The 21539-nt window shown below is 34.6% G+C and overlaps 1 protein-coding gene and 1 long non-coding RNA gene across 4 annotated transcripts in view; one reads left to right on the top strand and one right to left on the bottom strand.

Annotated features, from left to right (window-relative positions):
* LOC140614807 (uncharacterized) overlaps window positions 1–9918 on the top strand; it is a 57572-nt gene extending 47654 nt beyond the window's left edge. Inside the window, exon 4 of the long non-coding RNA XR_012015575.1 lies at window positions 9530–9918. This is a non-coding gene — a long non-coding RNA (uncharacterized lncRNA). The remainder of the gene's footprint in view (window positions 1–9529) is intronic.
* Window positions 1–21539, bottom strand: part of SBF2 (SET binding factor 2) — a 453884-nt gene that overhangs the window by 238626 nt on the left and 193719 nt on the right. For all 3 annotated transcript variants that reach the window (XM_072794105.1, XM_072794106.1, XM_072794107.1), the window contains exon 3: window positions 19314–19451. In XM_072794105.1, the coding sequence (XP_072650206.1) occupies window positions 19314–19451 (138 nt within the window). The remainder of the gene's footprint in view (window positions 1–19313; window positions 19452–21539) is intronic.

The raw sequence follows: 21539 nt of genomic DNA, 5'->3' as shown, positions 1-21539 counted from the left end.
TTTTCTATCTCCTTTGGCGCTCACATATTTTCTAGTACAGTGAAATATAACCAAGTATTAGATGTCTATGGAATGCACACATCCGAAGGGAACTATCTGTTTACTTTTATATGTGTCATAAGGTCCCTATGCTCTTGAAAGATTTTCATCTGTTACAAAGCAAAAGCTAAAAGGTTGGTTTTTGAAATCCTTAGAAATAATAAAAATGTGATGAATATGAATTTGCCAAAGATTTCCACACATAATGAATCATATTCTTCATAGATTACTAACAAATCTGAAATGACAAAAGAATGACTAAAATTCCTCAAAGAGATAAAGCTATCCATTTTATGAGATTGTGATAAATGCCCTAGAGTACCATTAGAAGCCAACTTGACTAAGTAGATAACCATTTCAAATAAATGACTATTAACCTACTTTGACCAAAACACAAAATACAATGCATTGGTCATTTCTTAAAGCTATTCTTTAACTAAACATTCACTAAATGAAACAGTAATTAACAACAACAAAAAGGGCCAAATATAATGTAAATCAGTATTAAGTAAAAACAATTCCGTGCATCTTTACATGACTTCTTATTACAGAGGCTTTTACTTCATAAATGTACTATAAATCATAAGACATTATTCTTAATTCCAACAGCTCTCCTACAAGAATAAAATGTCACAAATTTAAAGAAAATTCATACTCCTCTATTCAAAGCAAAATGTAGTTTTATGATAAAATTTTTTTATAATCCAAAAACTGTTGTTTAAAATAAGGTTTGGGTCCAAGTCCCTGCTCTGCTGTGTCAGGTATACTTGGACCCAAGCTCGAGCTTGCTAATAAACCCTCGTGTGCTTGAAAAAAAATAAAAATATAAAATAAAATAAAATAAAATAAAATAAAATAAAATAAAATAAAATAAAATAAAATAAGGTTTGTTCCAGGCCACAGTAATATGGTATTTTTGAATAAAATTTTTCTATAAATAATTTATCCTTTAAGGGAATACTGCCTCTTCTCTCTACCTACTAGAATAGCTTTTGTGTAACAATTAAATGATGATACTGGTCGTATTTGGTTCATATTTTATAATATAGATTCTCACATATTGAAAAGATATGAGAAGCTTAACAATAAGCAGGAAATTCAAAACAGGCTATGAATGTAATAGGTGTTATAATAATGCTTTGAAATTTAATACTTTATATCAGAAAAATTTCACATATTTATCTCACCAAACAATATCTGCAACCTTTTTATTAACCTAAGATTATTCCTAATTCTAGAAGGTCCCATTAAAGATACAAATCTATCTTTTATAAAGATACAAATTTATCTTAAACACTCTATTGAATTGTCTTACAAGGTCACCTTATCTCTTGTACCTATCACAAGCACGTGCCACAACTTGCCCATTTATAGATTTTTTCCTACCTGTTATTATTATGGACTACATGTGCTATGGGATTCTCGGCTTCCATGTAGTTTACCTTCTATGTAGGTCACAGTCTCTGTGCTTCCATGATATGGGATAAATTAGTACTCACCATATCAATCTGCCCCAAAAACTCTATTGCCCTTTAAACATATCCTGAGACAAAAATGCTAAGAATTCTTAGATTACTGATTTTTATGGGCTGACTCCACAGGCATAATATTCATGAAGTCCATCCTGTTACACAGGTTGAATACGTCAACTTCATCTTTGTTGCATTCTTGATGCTGGATTTTTTTTTTAATTTTTTTTTTTATTTATTTATGATAGTTACAGAGAGAGAGAGAGGCAGAGACACAGGCAGAGGGAGAAGCAGGCTCCATGCACCGGGAGCCCGATGTGGGACTCGATCCCGGGTCTCCAGGATCGCGCCCTGGGCCAAAGGCAGGCGCCAAACCGCTGCGCCACCCAGGGATCCCTGATGCTGGGTTCCTATCTCTTACTTTGAAAAAAACTGTTGAATCCAATATCATCTCTGTGTCAGCTCATTTTTCAACAACACTATTTCACACTAAAACTCTTCTTTCAGTATTTCTTTAAACATCCCAGTTAAAAAGGAAGATAAGGGGAGGTGGGTGGCCTGAGTGGCTCAGTCGGTTAAGCCTCTGCCTTCGGCTCAGGTCACGATCCCAGGATCCTGGAATGGAGTCGGCTTCTCCCTCTTCCTCTGCCCCTCCCCTCCACTCATGCTCTCTCTTCCTCTCTCAAATAAAAAAATAAATAAAATCTTAAAAAAAAAGAGGATAAAAGTAATCACAGAAGTAAAAAATTACCAGTTCTATTACATTTCCTTTTTGAAATATAAGCAATTTAATTACAGTGTATCACTATATAAAATTGCCTCAGTTATGCAATTTAAGGACTTTAAAACTTTCCAAAATTGCAAATAAAGGAGTCTAAGTAGTTGCAAAATTCTGTAAGGTCTATAAATCTCCCTGAAAAGCTATTTCTTTTTTTTTTTTTTTTTCAAGATTTTTTATTTATTTATTCAGAGGGAGAGAGGCAGAGACACAGGCAGAGGGAGAAACAGGCTCCATGCAGGAAGCCCAATGTGGGACTTGATCCCCGGTCTCTAGGATCACACCCTGGGCTGCAGGCAGCACTAAACCGCTGCGCCACCGGGGCTGCCCACTACTTCATTTCTTGCCAAATAATCTGTTAATCATGTTGACATGTCCACATGATAAAACCTGGTTTTGCCTTGCATTGGTCTGGAAAATAATGACCACATGAGAAATACACATATTAGGATAACAAGTCTTCAGACAAATCAGGGCCAATAGTGTTCAGTTAAGAATTGAATTTACCTTTAGGAAAGAGAATATCCAGATATTTTCCCTCTTCAATAGCTTCTGGGTTCTATAGTATTCTGAAGGTAGAACAAATTCATTTGTAGAGCTACTATATTTTCACCCAGTAAGCTTCCTATGTTTAAGTGGTACATAGTCTATAAGTTCTTATTCTGTTAAGATATACTAAGGCAGCATTTCCCAAAGAGTTTTCTGCTGAAAGCTAATAAACACTACTTAGCAAAAAGGTCTTCTAATCAAAGAATTTTGGAAACATTAAGGTAAAGTCAAGTTAAATAGTCTTCTTTACTGCAGGGTTTCTCAGACTTGATATGCAAATATTATTTGTGCAATGCCAAGTAAAGGAGATATAAAATATTTCTCAAACTTACTGGACTAATGAAATCTCTTTATTATAGAACATTTAGAGGATCTAGTGCCCTATGGGACAAACATTGGGAAAGGGTTATCATCTATCTCAAAACACAAAATGTGTGAAATTGAAGTGCATTTATGTTCATAGGTTTTATATCCTTTGGTAAACAGAATACTTATTTCATAAATATTCTAGTTGATATCTTTCACCAATTCTCATATTTCATAAAGTAAGATAAGATTTGAAGATTAGAAAACAGACAAGGCTGCTGGGAGCTAGGTTTCCACATAACTACTCCAGGAAAATATTTAGCATACTTGTGGTCCCTTCTCACTAAGTTTGTTAGGAACTGCTACTCTTAATCAATGGTTTTCAAACTTCAGTGTTCATCAAACCATGCAAGGCTTTTTAAATCAGATTTCTGAGTCCAATTCCTAATGTTTCTGATTCAGTAGGTCTGAGGTGGGAATTTACTTTTCTAACAAGTTCCCCAATGATGCTGATACTGCTGGTTCAGGGATCACACTTTGAGAATCACTGCTCAGGACAAATTAAGATGAAAATATAAAAGAAAATAACAATAACTAACATATACTTTATACTATACTATTGGTATTAATTCATTTATACAAAAATGTTATTGAATACTATTTCCCAGTAAAGAAAACCAGAACTCCTTGGAAAAATGACATTCTAAAAAAAATGTCAGAAAAATGTACAAAATGAGCCTATTCATCTTACTGTGTCGAAGAACAACAGGATCAAAATGAATAAAAATTAGTTGATTCAAACTCCTCAAACACAAAAATCCATTAATTCATAATGACAATTTTTTTTAAGTTGTCACTAGTGACAATGGTTAGGGTTCTAATCTACTATTCTGAACATTTTTTTAAAAAGGAATAATTATTCTTTTCTATCTAAGTGTAGTTGCAAAAGTTCTATTTTATAGATGAATTTTATTCAGTTTATAAATACATAAGGAACAGAATGAGGAAATACCATTTTGCAATTCCTACTGAAATAATGTATTTAGGCAATGATCATCAAGAGATACAAAAACAATTAAGTGAAGAATGGCGTTACCCCAAACCTACAAATCGATCTTAACATTATTAAAAATAGAGCAAACAGGGCAGCCCAGGTGGCTCAGCGGTTTAGCGCCACCTTCAGCCCAGGGCGTGATCCTGGAAACCTGGGATGGAGTCCCACATCGGGCTTCCTGCATGGAGCCTGCTTCTCCCTCTGCCTGTGTCTCTGCCTCTCTCTCTCTCTTTCATGAATAAATAAATAAAATCTTAAAAAAAAAAAAAAGAGCAACCAAAAACTAAGCTCCTCTTGATACGATAAAATAGGAAGTACTGCACAATCTTTGAAGTAGTCTTACTTTAAAACCTGAATATGAATCTAATCAAGCCTCTAGATCTAATTATCACTTTATGGAAAATAAACCAAACAGAGGTACAAATTAAATAAAAATATAGGGAATTAATCAGCCAAATCTAGAATGTAAGACATTCCATAGGACAAATGACTCAGTTTCTCCACCACTCCCGAAAGTGGGGCTGTAACAGAAGAAATTTAAGAAATATCAACATTACAATAACTTATTTGGATTCTGATGTAAACAAACTCAGACATTTTTGATACACTAAATTGGATACCAGGTGATATTAAGGCACTATTCAAAATCATAATTAATTTTGTTAAATATTATAATTCTAGATTGATAAGTAAAAGTAAAAACGTCCTTATCAGTTAGAGACACATACTAAAATATCTATAGGTAAAATATGGTGTCTGGGGTTTACTTTTATTTTTTTTAAGATTTTATTTATTTATTCATGAGAGACACACAGAGAGAAAGGCAGAGACACAGGCAGAGGGAGAAGCAGTCTCCACGCAGGGAGCCCGATGTGGGACTCAATCCTGGGACTCCAGGATCATGCCCTGGGCTGAAGGCAGGCGCTAAACTTCTGAGCCACCCAGGGATCCCCCGAGGTTTACTTTTAATTTTTTTTTTGAGGTTTACTTTTAAATGCCTCTTCCTAAAAAATGTACACATAGGTTGCTTCCAAATCTTGGCAGCAAAAATAAAGATGGATATATCTTTTCAAATTAGTGTTTTCAATTTCTTTGGGTAAATACCCAGTAATGGAATTTTTGAAGCATATGGTATTTTTATTTTTAATTTTTTGAGAGATCTCCATACTATTTTTCATAGTGGCTGTACCAGTTTACATTCCTACTAATAGTGCACAAAGATTACCTTTTTCCTAAATCCTCACCAACATGTGCTATTTCTTGTCTTTTTTATTTTAACCTTCTAAGAAGTATAAGGTGATATTTCTCATTATGGTCTTGATTTGCATTTCCCTGGTGATGAGCAATGCTGAGCATCTTTTCATGTGTCTGTTAGCCAACTATATGTCTTCTTTGGGAAAAGGCCTATTTAGGTCCTCTGGGCATTTTTTTCTTTTTGAAGATTTATTTATTTGGAGACAGAGAACAAGCGGGGGAGGTTGGGGTACAGAGGGAGAGAGAGAATCCTGAACCAGACTCCCTGCTAAGCATAGAGCCCAGTGCAGAGCTCAATCCCAGGACCCTGAGTTCATGACCTGAGCAGAAACCAAGAGTCAGAGCAACTTAACCGAACTGAGCTACCCAGGAGCCCCACTCCGTGCATTTTTTATTAAATTGTTTGTTGAAGAGTTTTAAGCAAGGAGGGTAATTTCAATTCTGCTTTGAAAAAAATCGCTCTTGGGACACCTGGGTGGCTCAGTGGTTGAGAATCTGCCTTTGGCTCAGAGCATGATCCGGGAGTTCCAGGATCAAGTCCCACACTGGGATCCCTGAATAGAGCCTGCTTCTCCCTCTGCCTGTGTCTCTGCCTCTCTCTCTCTCTCTGTGTGTGTGACTATCATAAATTAAAAAAAGAAAAAAGAAAAGAAAAGAAAAGAAAGAAAAGAAAAGAAAAGAAGAAAAGAAAATAAAAGAAAAAAATCACTCTAATGTTGAATGGAGAATAGTTTGCAAAAGTTGAAATAGGAAGTCATTTTTAGAAGTCTGGTGATTTAGGCAAGATATATAGTAGAGTAGAATGGGAGACAGAAGAAAAGTAGTGATTAAGGATTCAATCTGGAAGTAGAATTGACAGGATTTGCTGATGGCTAGAATGTGAAGGATGAAAAAAGGGGAGATAAGTGGTAACTCTAGGTTTTTTGTTTGAAAACATGGATGGACAGTAATGGTATTTACTGAGGTTAGAAAACTAAAAAGGATACAATTTGGGGCTGGAGATGGAAGAAAGGAATGGAGATGGAATAAAGGAATGGGGAATAATCAGGAAGCAATATGTCTTGCATATTTTAAAAGCTCCATTCCTCTTTCAATCCGTTTTTCCATTATTAGAACAGGACAGCAAGAAGCTAAAGCTCTGTTTATACTTAATCGCTATAAAGTCAGTTATGTCTCAATTTTTTAAAAATGGCTATAAAAACAATTTAAAGCTAATCATAAATATGACACAGGAATATACTAAATGCAACAAGTTTAAAAACTAGTAAACAGTAGAAGTGTTAAACATGTATACATTTTTAATATGGAGGAGAAAAGGCCTGGGAAATTATACTCCAAAAAATTTGTATTTTTCTTAGCATTTGTCTTTGGGTCATGGGATTATGGTTGACATTTATGACATAAAAGCACACACATACCTAGTGAAAAATAATTTGCTAAAATGTTTACTCTTGTACTATCTTTATAACAAAAAGTTTAAAGTTTTAAAAGGTAAATAATAATGTATCCATATGTGTTTATTTATTAAACACTTACTAAATGGCTGGCCACATAGCAGGTGTCACAGAAGGATAAAGTGCAATTCTTTGTGTCAGGAAATTTATAATCTAGCTTACGAGCTAAAACCAACACAGGTGAAATAACAGCAAAAAATGCAGAACAATATTGCAACATTTTGAAGTTCATATTTAAAGTGCTTGAGAAACTCTGAGAAGGGAAATCAGGGAGGCCCACAGCAGTGAGCTGGAACTTAAAGGAAAATAGAACAGTCAGAAGGAAAGGGAATAGGAAAAGAAGAAATCCAACAAATCAAAGCATCTAAAGAGGTCAAGTTTAAAAAAGGTGGTATGCTATGTACTTGACCAGTTTGAATTTTACTATATATCTATCCTGCTTATTTCCATTTTCCTAATTTTAACCCTTATATACCTTTTAAAAATATGAGCTAAACACTAAATTTTTATGGTAGGCGTACTTAACTAAAATTTGTTGCCTATGTTCACATTATTAGTAGATAATTTGTAACATTCTTTTTAATATAAAAAGCATAACAATGATAATTTGTAGAAGCTTTAATTTTTGGCATCTTTTATTTCAGTAATTCTTATTGCATATCTTTTTTTAAACACCTTTTACCCTCCAGTTAATATGCAGTGAATAAATCACGGTTAATAAATTAATCATCATAAACTGAAGAATATGGTCACTGGCACCATGTTTCTCATCCTTTATCTCCAAAACATAATTAATTCAAATCAATTGTTAGATAGTACTCAAGAATTCTTTGGTGTATTTTTTTTTTTAAGATTTTTTATTTATTTATTCATGAGAGACACAGAGAGAGAGGCAGAGACATAGGCAGAGGGAGAAGCTCCATGCAAGGAGACCGACGTGGGACTCGATCCCAGGTCTCCAGGATCAGGTCTGGGCTGAAGGCGCGCTAAATCACTGAGCCACCCGGGCTACCCTCTTTGGTGTATCTTATAAAATTATTAAGAAAATCTAAGGCTGACTTCAAATGTTAACATTATGAGAAATACTATTAAGCTAATTCCTTTCTCTGAAGAAAAAGAAATGAGTACAAACCTTTTTATGAGATAGGGAAACTGCAGGTAAACTTCTTTCTAACAAGGTTAACCAACTCAAAATTAGATTCTCATAAATTCAAGAATATTATTTTGTGAACCACCAAAGTCAACGGACTCTTTTGAAAGTTCTTTTCTGCTATGTGTTGAAATTGGTGAAAAAGATTAGAAATGATAAAATGTTAATTTTTAGATGAAGAAACTAAAATATTAAATTAGTTTTTAGATAAAAAATTATATTTGGTGAGTTATAGGATCACAGAACTTAAGTTTTTAAGTTCATAGTCAAAAAAAATTCATAGTTTAAGTGTAATGTAAATAAAATGTACTTCCCTGGAATCCCTAATTTAGAAGTTTATATGCTGGGCTTGGACTAAGATTCAAGATTTCAGCTTTATTTTCTTAAAGAATAGATGTTGATACTTGAGTGATCATGTAACATGGCATACTGAAACATTCCATAAAGACATAAGACATTTGGTCATATTAGACCTATTGGTCTAAAAAGTTGGCCTTACTCAGATGAGTAAGAATAGTATTCTGTGGATCACAGTTTGGATAGAAAGCTTGTATCTACTATGATCAAAATTAAAATCTATCTTTAAAATCAGATGTAGTTAGGGGTGCCAGGCTGGCTCAGTCAGAAGAGCATCTCTGACTCTTGATCTCAGGGTAGTTAAGTTTGAGTCCCACATTGGGCGTAGAGATTACTTAAAAAATAAAACTTAAAAAAAAAAAGTATTGGTGTGCTGGGTGGCTCAGTCAGTTAAGCACTGTACTTTTGATTTCAGCTCAGGTCATGATCTCAGAGTCATGAGACTGAGCCTGCATTGGGGTCCCTGCTCAGTGGGGAGTCTACCTGAGATTCTTTTCCTCTGCCCCTCATTCTACTCACACTCATGTGCTCCCTCTCTCTCTCTAAGGTGAATAAATCTTTTTTTTTAAGTATAAAATCAGATGTAGTTAACATGATAGAATAATAAAAGTAATATAGTACAAGAAGTATCTACTTCATTTTACATACAAAGAGTCTCATGCCCGGAGATATGAAATTACTTGCTGTGATATACTGTTCATTCAACATAAAATGAGGATTAATAAGTCAAATCTTCTAACTCTTGGTCTAGTTCTCTTTCCACTGTCTTGAACTCATATACAGACTTTATAAAACATAGGTATTAGTTCAAAGAAACTGTTTAGAAGAGATGACATATGAAAAGCCGAACTATAAATCTAGAAAGATGTTTATACTTTTTTCCATTAAGTATAGCTGCATGTAATAATTCTTGCATTTAAATGAAATAGTAATAACAACATACAGTTCTTGCTGCAGCACTTCTTAGTATAAAACTGTTGAAATTTAAGAAAAGACATTTGATACTGAAGGACTTTGGGAGCCTGTTCTCAAATTTTCTCCTGTTGTTTTAATGTCTCAGCATTTTAAGAATATAATACTAATTGGTCATCACTAATTCTTTTTTTTGTTTGTTTTTAGATTTTATTTATTTACTCATGAGAGACACAGAGAGAGCAAGAGGCAGAGACACAGGCAGAGGGAGAAGCAGGCTCCATGCTGGGAGCCCGACGTGGGATTCAATCCCGGGACCCCAGGATCACGCCCTGGGCCGAAGGCAGGCGCTAAACTACTGTGCCACCCAGGGATCCCCCGTCATCACTAATTCAATGAAATGTTCTCCCTACAGCGGACTGTTAAGATACAGCATTCTGCCTATTAAACAGGAAAGGGGAGACAATGGAGAAAAGACCCTTTGACAAAAAGCATAATCTTCACCATTTCTACTATAAAGAGAGCCCTATATGGATATTTGCATATGCTGCAAATTATCAAACTTTAGAATAAACTCAGGATATATGTCCCCCCAATTTTTATCTCTGTCTGAATTATGTTACCTATGCTAGTTTTCATTAGACTCATTTGTTGAATAAGGTCTGAGGATTAGTGTCTAGGATACCATCATGTATAATGTTGATTGTGGAGTACCTGGCTGGCTCAGTAGGTGGAGTGTGTGATTCTTGATCTTGGGGTTGTCAGTTGGAGCTCCATACTGGGTGTGGTGATTACTTAAAAAACAAAGTATTTAAAAACAAAGTATAATGTTGACTGTATTACCACCAGGAAGCCCAGTTCTCACTCTTCTCTATTTATGATTTCTATTCAGTGAAGTAATTACTGATAAAACCTTCCTTGATGGAATCAAAATTATTCCAAAGAGATATTCATCACTGAATATCCTAATATTCGTAATATTGATAAGAAGGGAATTAAATGTCCTTTAGGAGATGGCTTAAATATATTATATCCATATGGTCAATTAGTATGTAGACATTAGAGTTTTAGTTTTTAAAAAACCCTTATTATTGAAACAAAATACATCCATTTTTTTCTATTCTTTTACTTTTTTCCCAATACATTCTAAATCTTCTATAATGAGCACAATTTAGCATTTGATAATCAAGGAGGGAAAAAGAGAAACAAAGAAAAAATGACTAGGCTATTCTACAGATAAATCTACCAAATGTTTTGTGATTTCCTACACTGTTCCAAGTTTCCCCAACAAGAGATCAGTTTAGAAATTCATTTTTATTATTTCATTTTTTCCAGATAAATTGCTCAATCATTTGGAATTGTTGTATTTTACTATGAGCATTTAAATTTATTTTTTCTCACAAAGTGCAATAACTATTTAAATATACTTGTTAAGATGCACAGATTCCATTGATGTGTAATGTTTCCATTGTCAGATATTGATAATAAGTAAGACCAATTACAGTCTTACTTTTGACAATTTTTCTTGAACCAGTAACACATTGATATAATTTCTGTAGCCTTGTAATATATATTTTAGCATTTGATATTGATATTTGGTCTTTGGAGACAGACAAATTCAAGCTTTTTGACTTAGTACCTGAATGTCCCTGGGTTAGTCTTTTAGCCTCATCCATAAAATGGGAATGTTAAAACTTACCAAGTGCTGTTATTGAGAGAATAAAGTAAAATAAACTACCTGTGAATTAAATAAAAGTGCTATAAAACTTTTAGCACAGTGCCTGAACACTAATCAGCCTTCAATGTATCATGAACACAGTAATCTTTTTTTCTATCCATAAGCTTTTTGCAGTCCCGGTAAAAAGCTATTTCCTTTCTATTTCTATTTCTTTTACTCTAAGCTTTCTTTAGCTCTTGTTTTTTTAAATGGCCACTGAGTCCTTTAAACTCTGTTAAGACTTAATCCCACTGCCCTGTCTTTAATTATTAACTTAATCACTGAACTGGTACTTAGCATAGGTACTTATGAGTATCTTTATACTTAAATTTTGGTTTTGCCTCTCACACTAGATTTTTTTTTTAAGATTTTATTTATTTACTCATGAGAGACAGAGAGAGAGAGAGATAGAGAGGCAGAGGCACAGGCAGAGGGAGAAGCAGGCTCCAATGCAGGGAGCCGGATGTGGGACTCGATCCCAGATCTCAGGATCACACCCTGAGCCAAAGGCAGACGCTCAACCACTGAGCCACCCAGGCGTCCCTCTCACACCAGAGTTTAAGCCATTTGAGATGAAGAAACATATCTTATTCCTTCTATGTACCTGTTTCTTTATTCCTCATTTACTTTGAATCATTTCCCCCTCCCATCCTTTGACCATTTATTTGCTGACATACCAAAGTCTTTACTGTGAATTGCATCATTATTATTGGTTCAAAAACACACTTATAAACACATTAAAAAGACTTTAAAAAGATACAACTAAATACAAATTTAGACAGGTCTATCATTTTTTAGATAGGCCATAAAAAGCAACCTTACATCAATCATGTTTTACTCATTACATACAAAGAAATTTACAATCATTTTGTCTAGTTGAATAATTTTGGGAACATGCTTTCAAAAGTTTAATGCAAAGATTTTGCTTGTGATTACTGACAGTGTTACTGTATCCTGGAAAGGTAAGAGCCAACATTTTTATAGTTGCACAATCATACTTTGGATGGTTTGTGTCCCTAAGTTCCTCCTCTTCAGGCTTCCAAATAATGTGTCATAGTATATTTGGTATGAAGTAATTCACACCAAATGAGAATTAAGAAGATCTATTTTTGAACTGATGATATGATCCAGAAATAAAAGAAAAACACATTTTTAAAAAAAGAACATAGTTAACTTCACACCAAAAATGGGAAAAACACTGATGATGACCTAGAAAGGAATATCATCTTAAGTTTTAATATTATTTTCTCAAATTCTACCTCATTGTGCCATTTTGGAGGACCAATTCCAAAAAATATTAACTTTCTGTTATGAGCACAGAAAAGCTATCATATAATTCTGGTGAGTACCTAATTACCTCAGTGCAATTCTATAGGAGCCAGAACTCTTACAGCTTATTTTCATTTTCAAAATCTTGGAAAAACTTTTAGAAGCAGAATCTAACCTTCTGTAAGTTGATTATAAGAACTAAGTAAATCATAATTTTGGTCCACTTAAAATGGAAAATGGGCAAATATTTGAGCTTAAAAGAAAAAAAAGTTTTTAAACATTGATTCCACATACACAAGAACCTACATCTTGGTTTCTAATATTATTCTCCACTCAAATAAGCCAAGGATGCTTGGAAAAATGGTTGATTTCAAGGCCAAGGGTAAGGAAGGAATAAGATGATCCTGGATCACTTATTATGACAAAAAGTTTCAAAAATGCTTTTAAAAATGGTAGGGTCTTAACAAAAGAATACATGAACCAACCTAAAGGGCACAAACCTAGGACTATTTATGCATGAAAACCATTAATTACATAGTACTGAAGAAAAAATAAAGTGGAATAAATAAGTATATAGCTCAGATAGACAAGACACAGGAAAGCTCTTTCTTGCTTATAGTAAAATGTCAACTACTGACTTGTAAAGGTAGGGAGGTGGGAAATAATCATTTTGCAACCATCATAATAAAAATTGGCACAGGCAAGAATCATCACTAACTGGTAAATCTAGGGAGGCATGATTAATGAGTAATAAAATATTTGCACTGTTTTAAAGTGTCTTCCCACAGATTGCTTATTAGTTCCAAGCCAAAATACAGCAACTATAGAATGGAAATATCTGGCAATCACCCGATCAAGTTACCACAATTAACATAATAGATGGATACCATTATAAGAAATACACTTAGTATTTCAAATGTTGGTAGCATTCCAACTCTTGATGTATAACCTGAATCTAAAGATGAGAGACATCAGAAAAAAACACATAATAATGAATATCCTATTAAAAGGGGACAAGAGGGGGATCCCTGGGTGGCTCAGTGGTTTGGCGCCTGCCTTTGGCCCAGGGCGCGATCCTGGAGTCCCGGGATCGAGTCCCGCATCAGGCTCCTGGCATGGAGCCTGCTTCTCCCTTCTCCTGTGTCTCTGCCTCTCTCTCTCTATGTCTATCATAAATAAATAAATAAATCTTAAAAAAATAAAAAAAATAAAATAAAATAAAAGGGGACAAGAGCCCTGTATTATTCATAAGTGTCAATATCATAAAACAGAGAAAAGGTGAACAACTATTCCAGATACAGAAAGAGACAAAGAGAAATGATAATTAAAAGCCATATGTGATTTTAAACTGCATTCTATACTGGAGAGCAAAAAAGGGAGAAATATTAAATTAAATATTTAAATATTAAATATTCTATTTTCTCAGGTGCTCTGACATTAGGTACATAAATATTTACAATTATTAATATCCTCTTGAGGAGATGACTACTTTATTATATATAATGATCTTCTTTGTCTAATAATAGATAAACTATAATAATATAGTTTTTAGGTAAAGTCATATAGGGGGCGCCTAGGTGGCTCAGTCGGTTAAGCATCCCACTCTTGGTTTTGGCTTAGATCATGATCTCAGGGTTGTGAGACTCAGCCCACATTGGGTTCCACATTCAGTGGTGAGTCTGCTCGGGATTCTCTCTCTCTGCCCCTCCCCCATTTGCAAATGGCTCTTTCTCGCTCTAATAAATCTTTAAAAAAATAATAAAGTCGGGATCCCTGGGTGGCGCAATGGTTTAGCGCCTGCCCTTGGCCCAGGGTGCGATCCTGGAGACCCGGGATCGAGTCCCACGTCGGGCTCCCAGTGCATGGAGCCTGCTTCTCCCTCTGCCTATGTCTCTGCCTCTCTCTCTCTCTCTCTCTCTCTCTCCGTGTGACTATCATAAATAAATAAAAATTTAAAAAAAATAAAAAATAATAAATAATAAAGTCTATTTTGTCTGATTTATAGCTACAGTATATATAAGTATAGCTACAGTAGCTTAGTTAGTTAGTTAGTTTCCATTTGCAGGGCCTATTTTTTCTATCCCTTCACTTTCAGTCTGCCTATCCAGAAAGCTAAAGTGAGTCTCTGGTAGGTACCATTTAGTTGGATCTTATTCTTTTTAATCCTTTCAGCCACTGTTAGTCTTCAGATTAGAGAATTTAATCTATCTACATTTTTAAAGTAATTATTGATCAGTTTGTACTTACTAATGCCATTTTGTTCCTTGTTTTCTGGATATTTTGTAATTCCGTTGTTACTTCCTCTCTTGCTCTCTTCTTTTGTGACTTGATATTTTTCTTTAGTGGCATGCTTGGATTCCATTCTCTTTGTATTTTCTATATCAACTATAGGTTTTTCCTTATGGTTACCATGAAGTTTGCATAAAACAATTTATATTTATAACAGTCTATTTTAAGTTAATAACAACTTAGTATTCTAAGCTCTACATTTTTAATCCTTCCTTACCTAATTTATGTTTTTCTGCTGTCATAATTTACACCTTTTTTATCTTGTAATCTTGTATACCCATTAACAAGTTTTTGTAGTTATATTTTTACTACTTCTGTCCTATTTTTTTTTTTTACTTCTGTCCTTTTTTTTTTTAAGATTTTATTTATTTATTTGCTTACTTACTTGACAGAGAAAGAGGAGGAGTAGAGGGAGACAAAGAGAAGGAGCTGAGCATGGAGCCCAATGTGGGGCTTGGTCTCACAACCCTGTGTTCATGACCTGAGCCAAAATCAAGAGTTAGATACTCAACAGAGCCACCCAGGCACCCCACTACTTTTGTCTTTAAATCCCTTCATAGTAGGCTTTGTAATTGATTAACTCAATATCTTCACAACATTAAATATTTTTTACAAGTAAGACTTATACTTTAATATGTTTTCCTGTTACTAAGTAGTATCCTTTCATTTCAGTTTAAAGAACTCTCTTTATCCTTTTAAGGTCAATCTAGTGGTGATGAACTATTTTAGCTTTTGTTTATCTGGAAAACTGTTTATGTCTCCTTCAATTCTGAAGGACAACTTTGCCAAGTCGAGTATTCTTAATTGAATCTATCTTACTACTCCCTACTGGCCCACCAAGTTTCTGCTGAGAAATGTGCTCATAGGCATGGGAGATGTATGAACAAGTTGTTTTTCTCTTCTACTTTTAAGATTCTCTGCTTGTTCTTAACTCTTGCCACTTCAATTATAATGTGTCTTGGTGGTGTTCTCTTTGGGTTCATCTTTATTGGAACTCCATGGACTTCGTGGATCTCAATGTCTTGTTTCCTTCCCCATGTTAGGAAAGGTTTCAGTCATTACTTTTTCAAATACATTTTCTGACCCTTCTCTTTCTTTTCTTCTTCTGGAATACCTAAATTATGAACGTTGGTCTATTTGATGTTGTCATATAAGTCCTTAAAGCTATCTTCACTCTATTTCATTCTTTCTTCTTTTTGTGCTTTTGATTGGGTGATTTCCACTGCCCTGTCCTCAAGTTCACTAATCCTTTCTTCTCCTTCATCTAGTCTGCTGTTAAATCCCTTTTGGTATTTTTCAGTGCAGTATTCTATGCTTCATCTCTATGATTTTTATTTGGTACTTTCTTAAGTTTTCTTTGTTAAAATTCTGACCTTGTTCATTCATTCTTCTCCTATGCTAAATGAGCATCTTTATAATCATTATTTTGAACCTTTCATCAGGTAAATCTCTTAACTCCATTTCTCCTTTTTCTGAGGTTTAATTTTAGTCTTTCATTTGTAACATATTCCTGTTTCTTCATTTTCCTTGATTCTCTTTGTTAGTTTTTATGCATTCAATAAAACAACCACCTCTCCTAATCTTGAAGAAGAGGCCTCTTGGAGGAGGATGAACCTTATCATTCATTCTTGCCATAGTTCTTGGCTATCTTACAAATGTTTGTGATTGTCAGACTGCCTTATTCTTAGTGCTTCCGGTATTTAAGTGTGTGCCAAGACTTGTCAGTGTCCTAAAGAGAAGGATCTTAACAACTAGATTCAGAGTGATTAAAAGCCAGATCCTCAGAAAGCAGCTTTTAATGTACACAAATACACATCTTAAAAAAAAAAAAAAAGACTTGAAGATGGCTGTTTCTGTCTGCTCCTGGGTGAGGATGCCCAGTTAAGAACTTTCTTTCTTTTCTAAAGTCCTGTGGGAGATGACAGCTTAAGCCTTCCTGGCCACGAGAGCCAGGGGATTAAAAAGGGTACATTCGGGATCCCTGGGTGGCGCAGCGGTTTGGCGCCTGCCTTTGGCCCAGGGCACAATCCTGGAGACCCGGGATCGAATCCCACGTCGGGCTCCCGGTGCATGGAGCCTGCTTCTCCCTCTGCCTCATTCTCTCTCTCTCTCTGTGACTATCACAAATAAAAAATAAAATAAAATAAAATAAAAATAAAAATAAAAATTTAAAAAGGGTACATTCTTTGGGCAGCAACTGCAAATCTAAAGTGCCAGACATGTGCACAAGGGAAAACTGGTGAAGTGAGCCAGAGAGACAACACAGAGATGGCACCCGCTAGCCTTCCTGGTCTCCAGTAACACCCCAGAGATGTGCTAAATTAGACACCTGACCTTAAGGCAGGAGCTTTTAAAGCATGCACATAGGACTCTTTCAGGAAAGATTGGAAGATGGGCATTTCTGTTTCTTCCATTCTGAGCTGTGGGAGGAGAGCCACAGTGAATTTTGGTGAACCTGTTAAGAACTCTCATTGTTTGCTATAGTCTGGTGTGTCTCATGGGCATAACCCCACTGGTTTTCAAAGTTAGGTGTTTTGGATGCCCATCCTTCATGTGCTAGTGTTAAAAGCTGGGGCTAGATGTTGGGTCTAAACACTGTACACCTAAAATAAATAAATAAATAAACACTTTACACCTCAGGGAAAAGCTAGAAGTTGTAAATTCCTTCCCAACGTCACTGCGCAAGGGGTAGAGTTTATGGTATGGGTTTGCCTTTCCTACTCGTTTCAGTGTAGGTATTTTCTTGTTTGCACAATGTGAGTTGCTCAGCTAGTTTCTAGATTTCTTTCAGAGGGAATCACTCCATGGTAGCTGTAGATCTGGTGTCTGTAGGAGGAACTTAGTTCAAGAGTTTCCTAGGTCACCATCAATAATGTAGGAACTCCCTACATTGTCTTAATGTTATTACTTTTTTGTCAGTTATTTTGGGGCAAGAGGGGTTGGTAATGAAGGAGAAATACAAAGAACCCGAATAATCAGTTAGTTTCATCAGGCAATTCTAGGGAGTTCTGAAGAGGTACTGTCAAGGATAGAGAAATAAAATACTGCATTCTCAGAACTATCTTAAATTCTCAAAATCAACATAGAAATAAAAGGTCATCTAATAGAGATAGAGAGGATCTTGGCTGTAGAACACTTTTGCTTGAATTGATCAAAAATGAGAATTTGATTAGTTATTTCTTGGCAACTCCACTCAAACATTATCCAGGATAGAAATGGCTATTGTCATCTACTTCTAAGTTTTTGTCCCCATTAAGGATATAATCCCCAATTTAAAAAAGAAACAATGGGCTATGTTAGTCTATTAGGCATTAAATATCTGACATAAAATATTTTTAGTTCAATCCCACAAATAAAATGCTTCAGGTTTTTTTTTCCCTTCAGGTTTTAATATGGCTTCCCACAAAGATCTGACAACAAAGAATGTATTGGTAATACAGATGATGAATATTTTGTTCTATGTAGCCTTTTGATTTATCACTGTAAATTAATAAACTAGCATGCTGGTTTTAATACATCAGTCTGGTGAATCTGGATAATGTAAATCTGTGTCAAGAAACGTGATTTATCTCCTCTTGTACTGCAAATTGAGATTTCTGCATCCAGAAAATTCAGATATTGGAGTTTAATTAAAGTAGCCCAAACAACAAATGCTTCTTTGTGAGGCCATTTTGGAAAGCAAGCCAATCTTTCACTCTGGCAGTGATACTTTTCATCTGCATGTAGCAGAAAGTACTGCAGATAATGCAGATTGGCTTACTCAACCTCCTCCAAAGTCTTTTATAGTTTCCTTCTTGTTATAGAGTTTTCAAAGCAAAACAAACAAATGTATAACAACAACAACAACAAAGTTTTTCTGATTCCTTTCCAGGGGGGTGTGACCTACATGCAATCTGACTTCCACAAGGAAACAACCCATATGATATATAAAGCCAAAGTCACCAATGTAAGATAGTGAGACAGGTTGCACATGAGAAGTTAGATTTTTTGGGGCAACATGTAAAGGTTATATTGTCTAGTACTCAAAGTGTACTCAAACTGTACTCAAACTCAAACTGCCAAGTGGTCAAAGGCAGAAAAAGTATGGTTTCTCCTAAAACAGACCCAAGTTAGGCAGTTCCTAGTACCCAAAATTAGTTCCCTGCTCACCCCTCACCCATGAAATTACATAAACTGCCCAATACCTTATCATAAATCCTTTTATGCATAAATTAAAGAAAGTAGATTCAGTTGTCTGAAACTAAGAACCCCAACAAATACTTTTTGCAACCTAGTATTTTTCATTTCTATGGTTCTATGAATTTCAGTCCTGCCATGTTGATATTCCCACCAGAGTTGACATTTAGTTGAGTACTTAAAAAATATTATCAAGCACTGTGATAGGTGATTTATAAGCATTCTGATTAAATGCTCTCTATTCTGTGAAAGACTTCTCAGGAAAAGGACTGACAGAAAGTTAATTTTTCCATGAGAGTACACAAATCTTCCTAATAAACCAATTCATAAATATTTCTTAGAAATATTCAGATTACGATCAATATTAAAATAAAACAAAGTTTACTTTCTTCCTGTCTTCTCCAACAGTATAGTACCTCAGCCTTTTTAAAGTAGTCCAAAGAACTTAAACTCACAGTTCTAACAAAAACAAATATGGCATTTAAAAAAAGGATTCCTAAATGTTGTTCTTTTGTACTTTGGCTAGAAAAGTTACTATACCTGAAGATTGATTTCTGCTTCATAGAAGGTTAGGCACGAGCAGTAATGTCGATCTGAGTCAATATCTGTCAGGACCACCACAAAAAATGTTGGCTGCTTTCTCTCTTTGGACAGCTGCCACCCGCCAGGCTGACAAAACTAAATGGGATAGAAAAAAATTATCACATTTTAAAAGTATAATGAAAATTTATTACTTATAAATTTTTGTGAAATGTTAAATATCCCTCCATTGTAAAAAAAAAAATTTCCACCTAATGTGATATATTACCTAACCCATTATATAAATATATATTTTGTATATATATATATTTAAGTACAGATTTCTAATGTAGAATACTTTCTTTAATGTACATATACATTTTATAAAGACAGTCTAAGATTACCCACAGGTGCCACTCATTCTGAGATACAGATTGGCATACATAGAAACGAATCATCATAAATGAAAAACTTCCCCCTTTATTTTTTTTTTCAAAAATTTTTATTTATTTATGATAGTCACACAGAGAGAGAGAGAGAGAGAGAGAGACAGAGACATAGGCAGAGGGAGAAGCAGGCTCCATGCACCAGGAGCCCGATGTGGGATTCATCCAGGGTCTCCAGGATCACGCCCTGGGCCAAAGGCAGGCGCCAAACCGCTGTGCCACCCAGGGATCCCAACTTCCCCCTTTAGAACAAATCATGAAATGAGTTGAAGATAAAGTGCTAAGTATCTATCATTGACAGAAAATAGAATTATTTTACAATTCCTTCATTAATCTAAGTCTTCAATACAATGAAAAAGGTATCTTGTTCATCAAGATATACCACATTATAGGCTATATCATACACTTTAATGTATTTTAAAGACTAGAAATCATACAACATATGCCCTTAGACTAAACAGACCTGAATTAGTAACAGAAAGATAGCTGAAAAAGTCCCCATATACTTGGAGATTAAACAATACACTGCTAAATAATACATGAGTCAAAGATAAAATCTCAAAAGAAATGTGAAAAATATTTTGAACTAAATAGAAATTAAAATACACTTTATTAACACTTTTGGGATTCAGCAAAAGCAGTGCTTAAAGGAAAATTTATAATATTGAATGCATATATTAGAAAAGAAGAAAGATCTAAAATCAATAATCTAAGCTTCTATCCCAGGAAACTAGAAAAAGAAAAGCAAATTAAATACCAAGTAAGCAGATAAAAAGAAATAATAAAAATTAGAGCAGAAATCAATGAAATAGATAATGAAAAATCAACAGAGAAAATTTTCTTAAAAACCATAGCTAATTCTTTGAAAAGATCAGTAAAATCAACAAGCCTCTAACCAGTTAACTAAGGGGAAAAAAAGATACAAATTACTAATATCAGAAATGAAAGAGGGGACATCACTACAGATCCCAAGGACATTAAAAGATAATAAAGGAATACTCTAAACAACTCTATGCCTACAAATCTGGCAGACTAGATGAAATGGATCAATTTCTTGAAAGACACAATCTGATAAAACTGATACAAGAATGGGGCAGCCTGGGTGGCTCAGTGGTTTATCACCACCTTCTGCCCAGGACCTGATCTGGAGACCCAAGATCAAGTCCCACATCAGGCTCCCTGCATGGAGCCTGCTTCTCCCTCTGCTTCTCTCTCTCTCACTCTCTCTCTCTCTTATGAATAAATGAAATATTTTTAAAAACTGATACAAGTACAAACACACCATCTGAGCAGGTCTATATCTACTAAATAAATTGAATCAATAATTAATAAACTTCCAAAATAGAAAGTTCACTGGTAAATTTACTAAACATTTAATGAAGAAATTATATGATTCTCTAAAATCTCTTCCAGAAGACAGAAGCCAAGGAAATGCTTCCTGATTCATTCTATGAAGCCAGCATTACTCTAACAGCAAATGTAGGTAAAAAATCATAAGAAAACCACAGACCAATTTCCCTCCTGAGAGGATGCATAAACCCTCAACAAAATATTTACAAGTTGAATCCAACAATGTATGAAAAGAATTATAAACTACAACCAAGTAGGATTTACTGCAGGTACACAAGGCTGGTTCAACATCTGAAAGTACATTAAACACATCAAGAAGACAGATTTAAAAAATCACAGGACCATATCAATGCATGCAGAGAAAGTATCTGAGAAAATCCAACACCCATTCATGATAAAAACTCTCAGAAAACTAAGAATAGAGTGGAAGTTCCTTAACTTGATAGAGAAC

This window comes from Canis lupus, chromosome 23 (assembly GCF_048164855.1).
Source record: "Canis lupus baileyi chromosome 23, mCanLup2.hap1, whole genome shotgun sequence".
NCBI classification, from domain to species: domain Eukaryota; kingdom Metazoa; phylum Chordata; class Mammalia; order Carnivora; family Canidae; genus Canis; species Canis lupus.
This window is presented reverse-complemented; position numbering and strand designations above follow the sequence as displayed.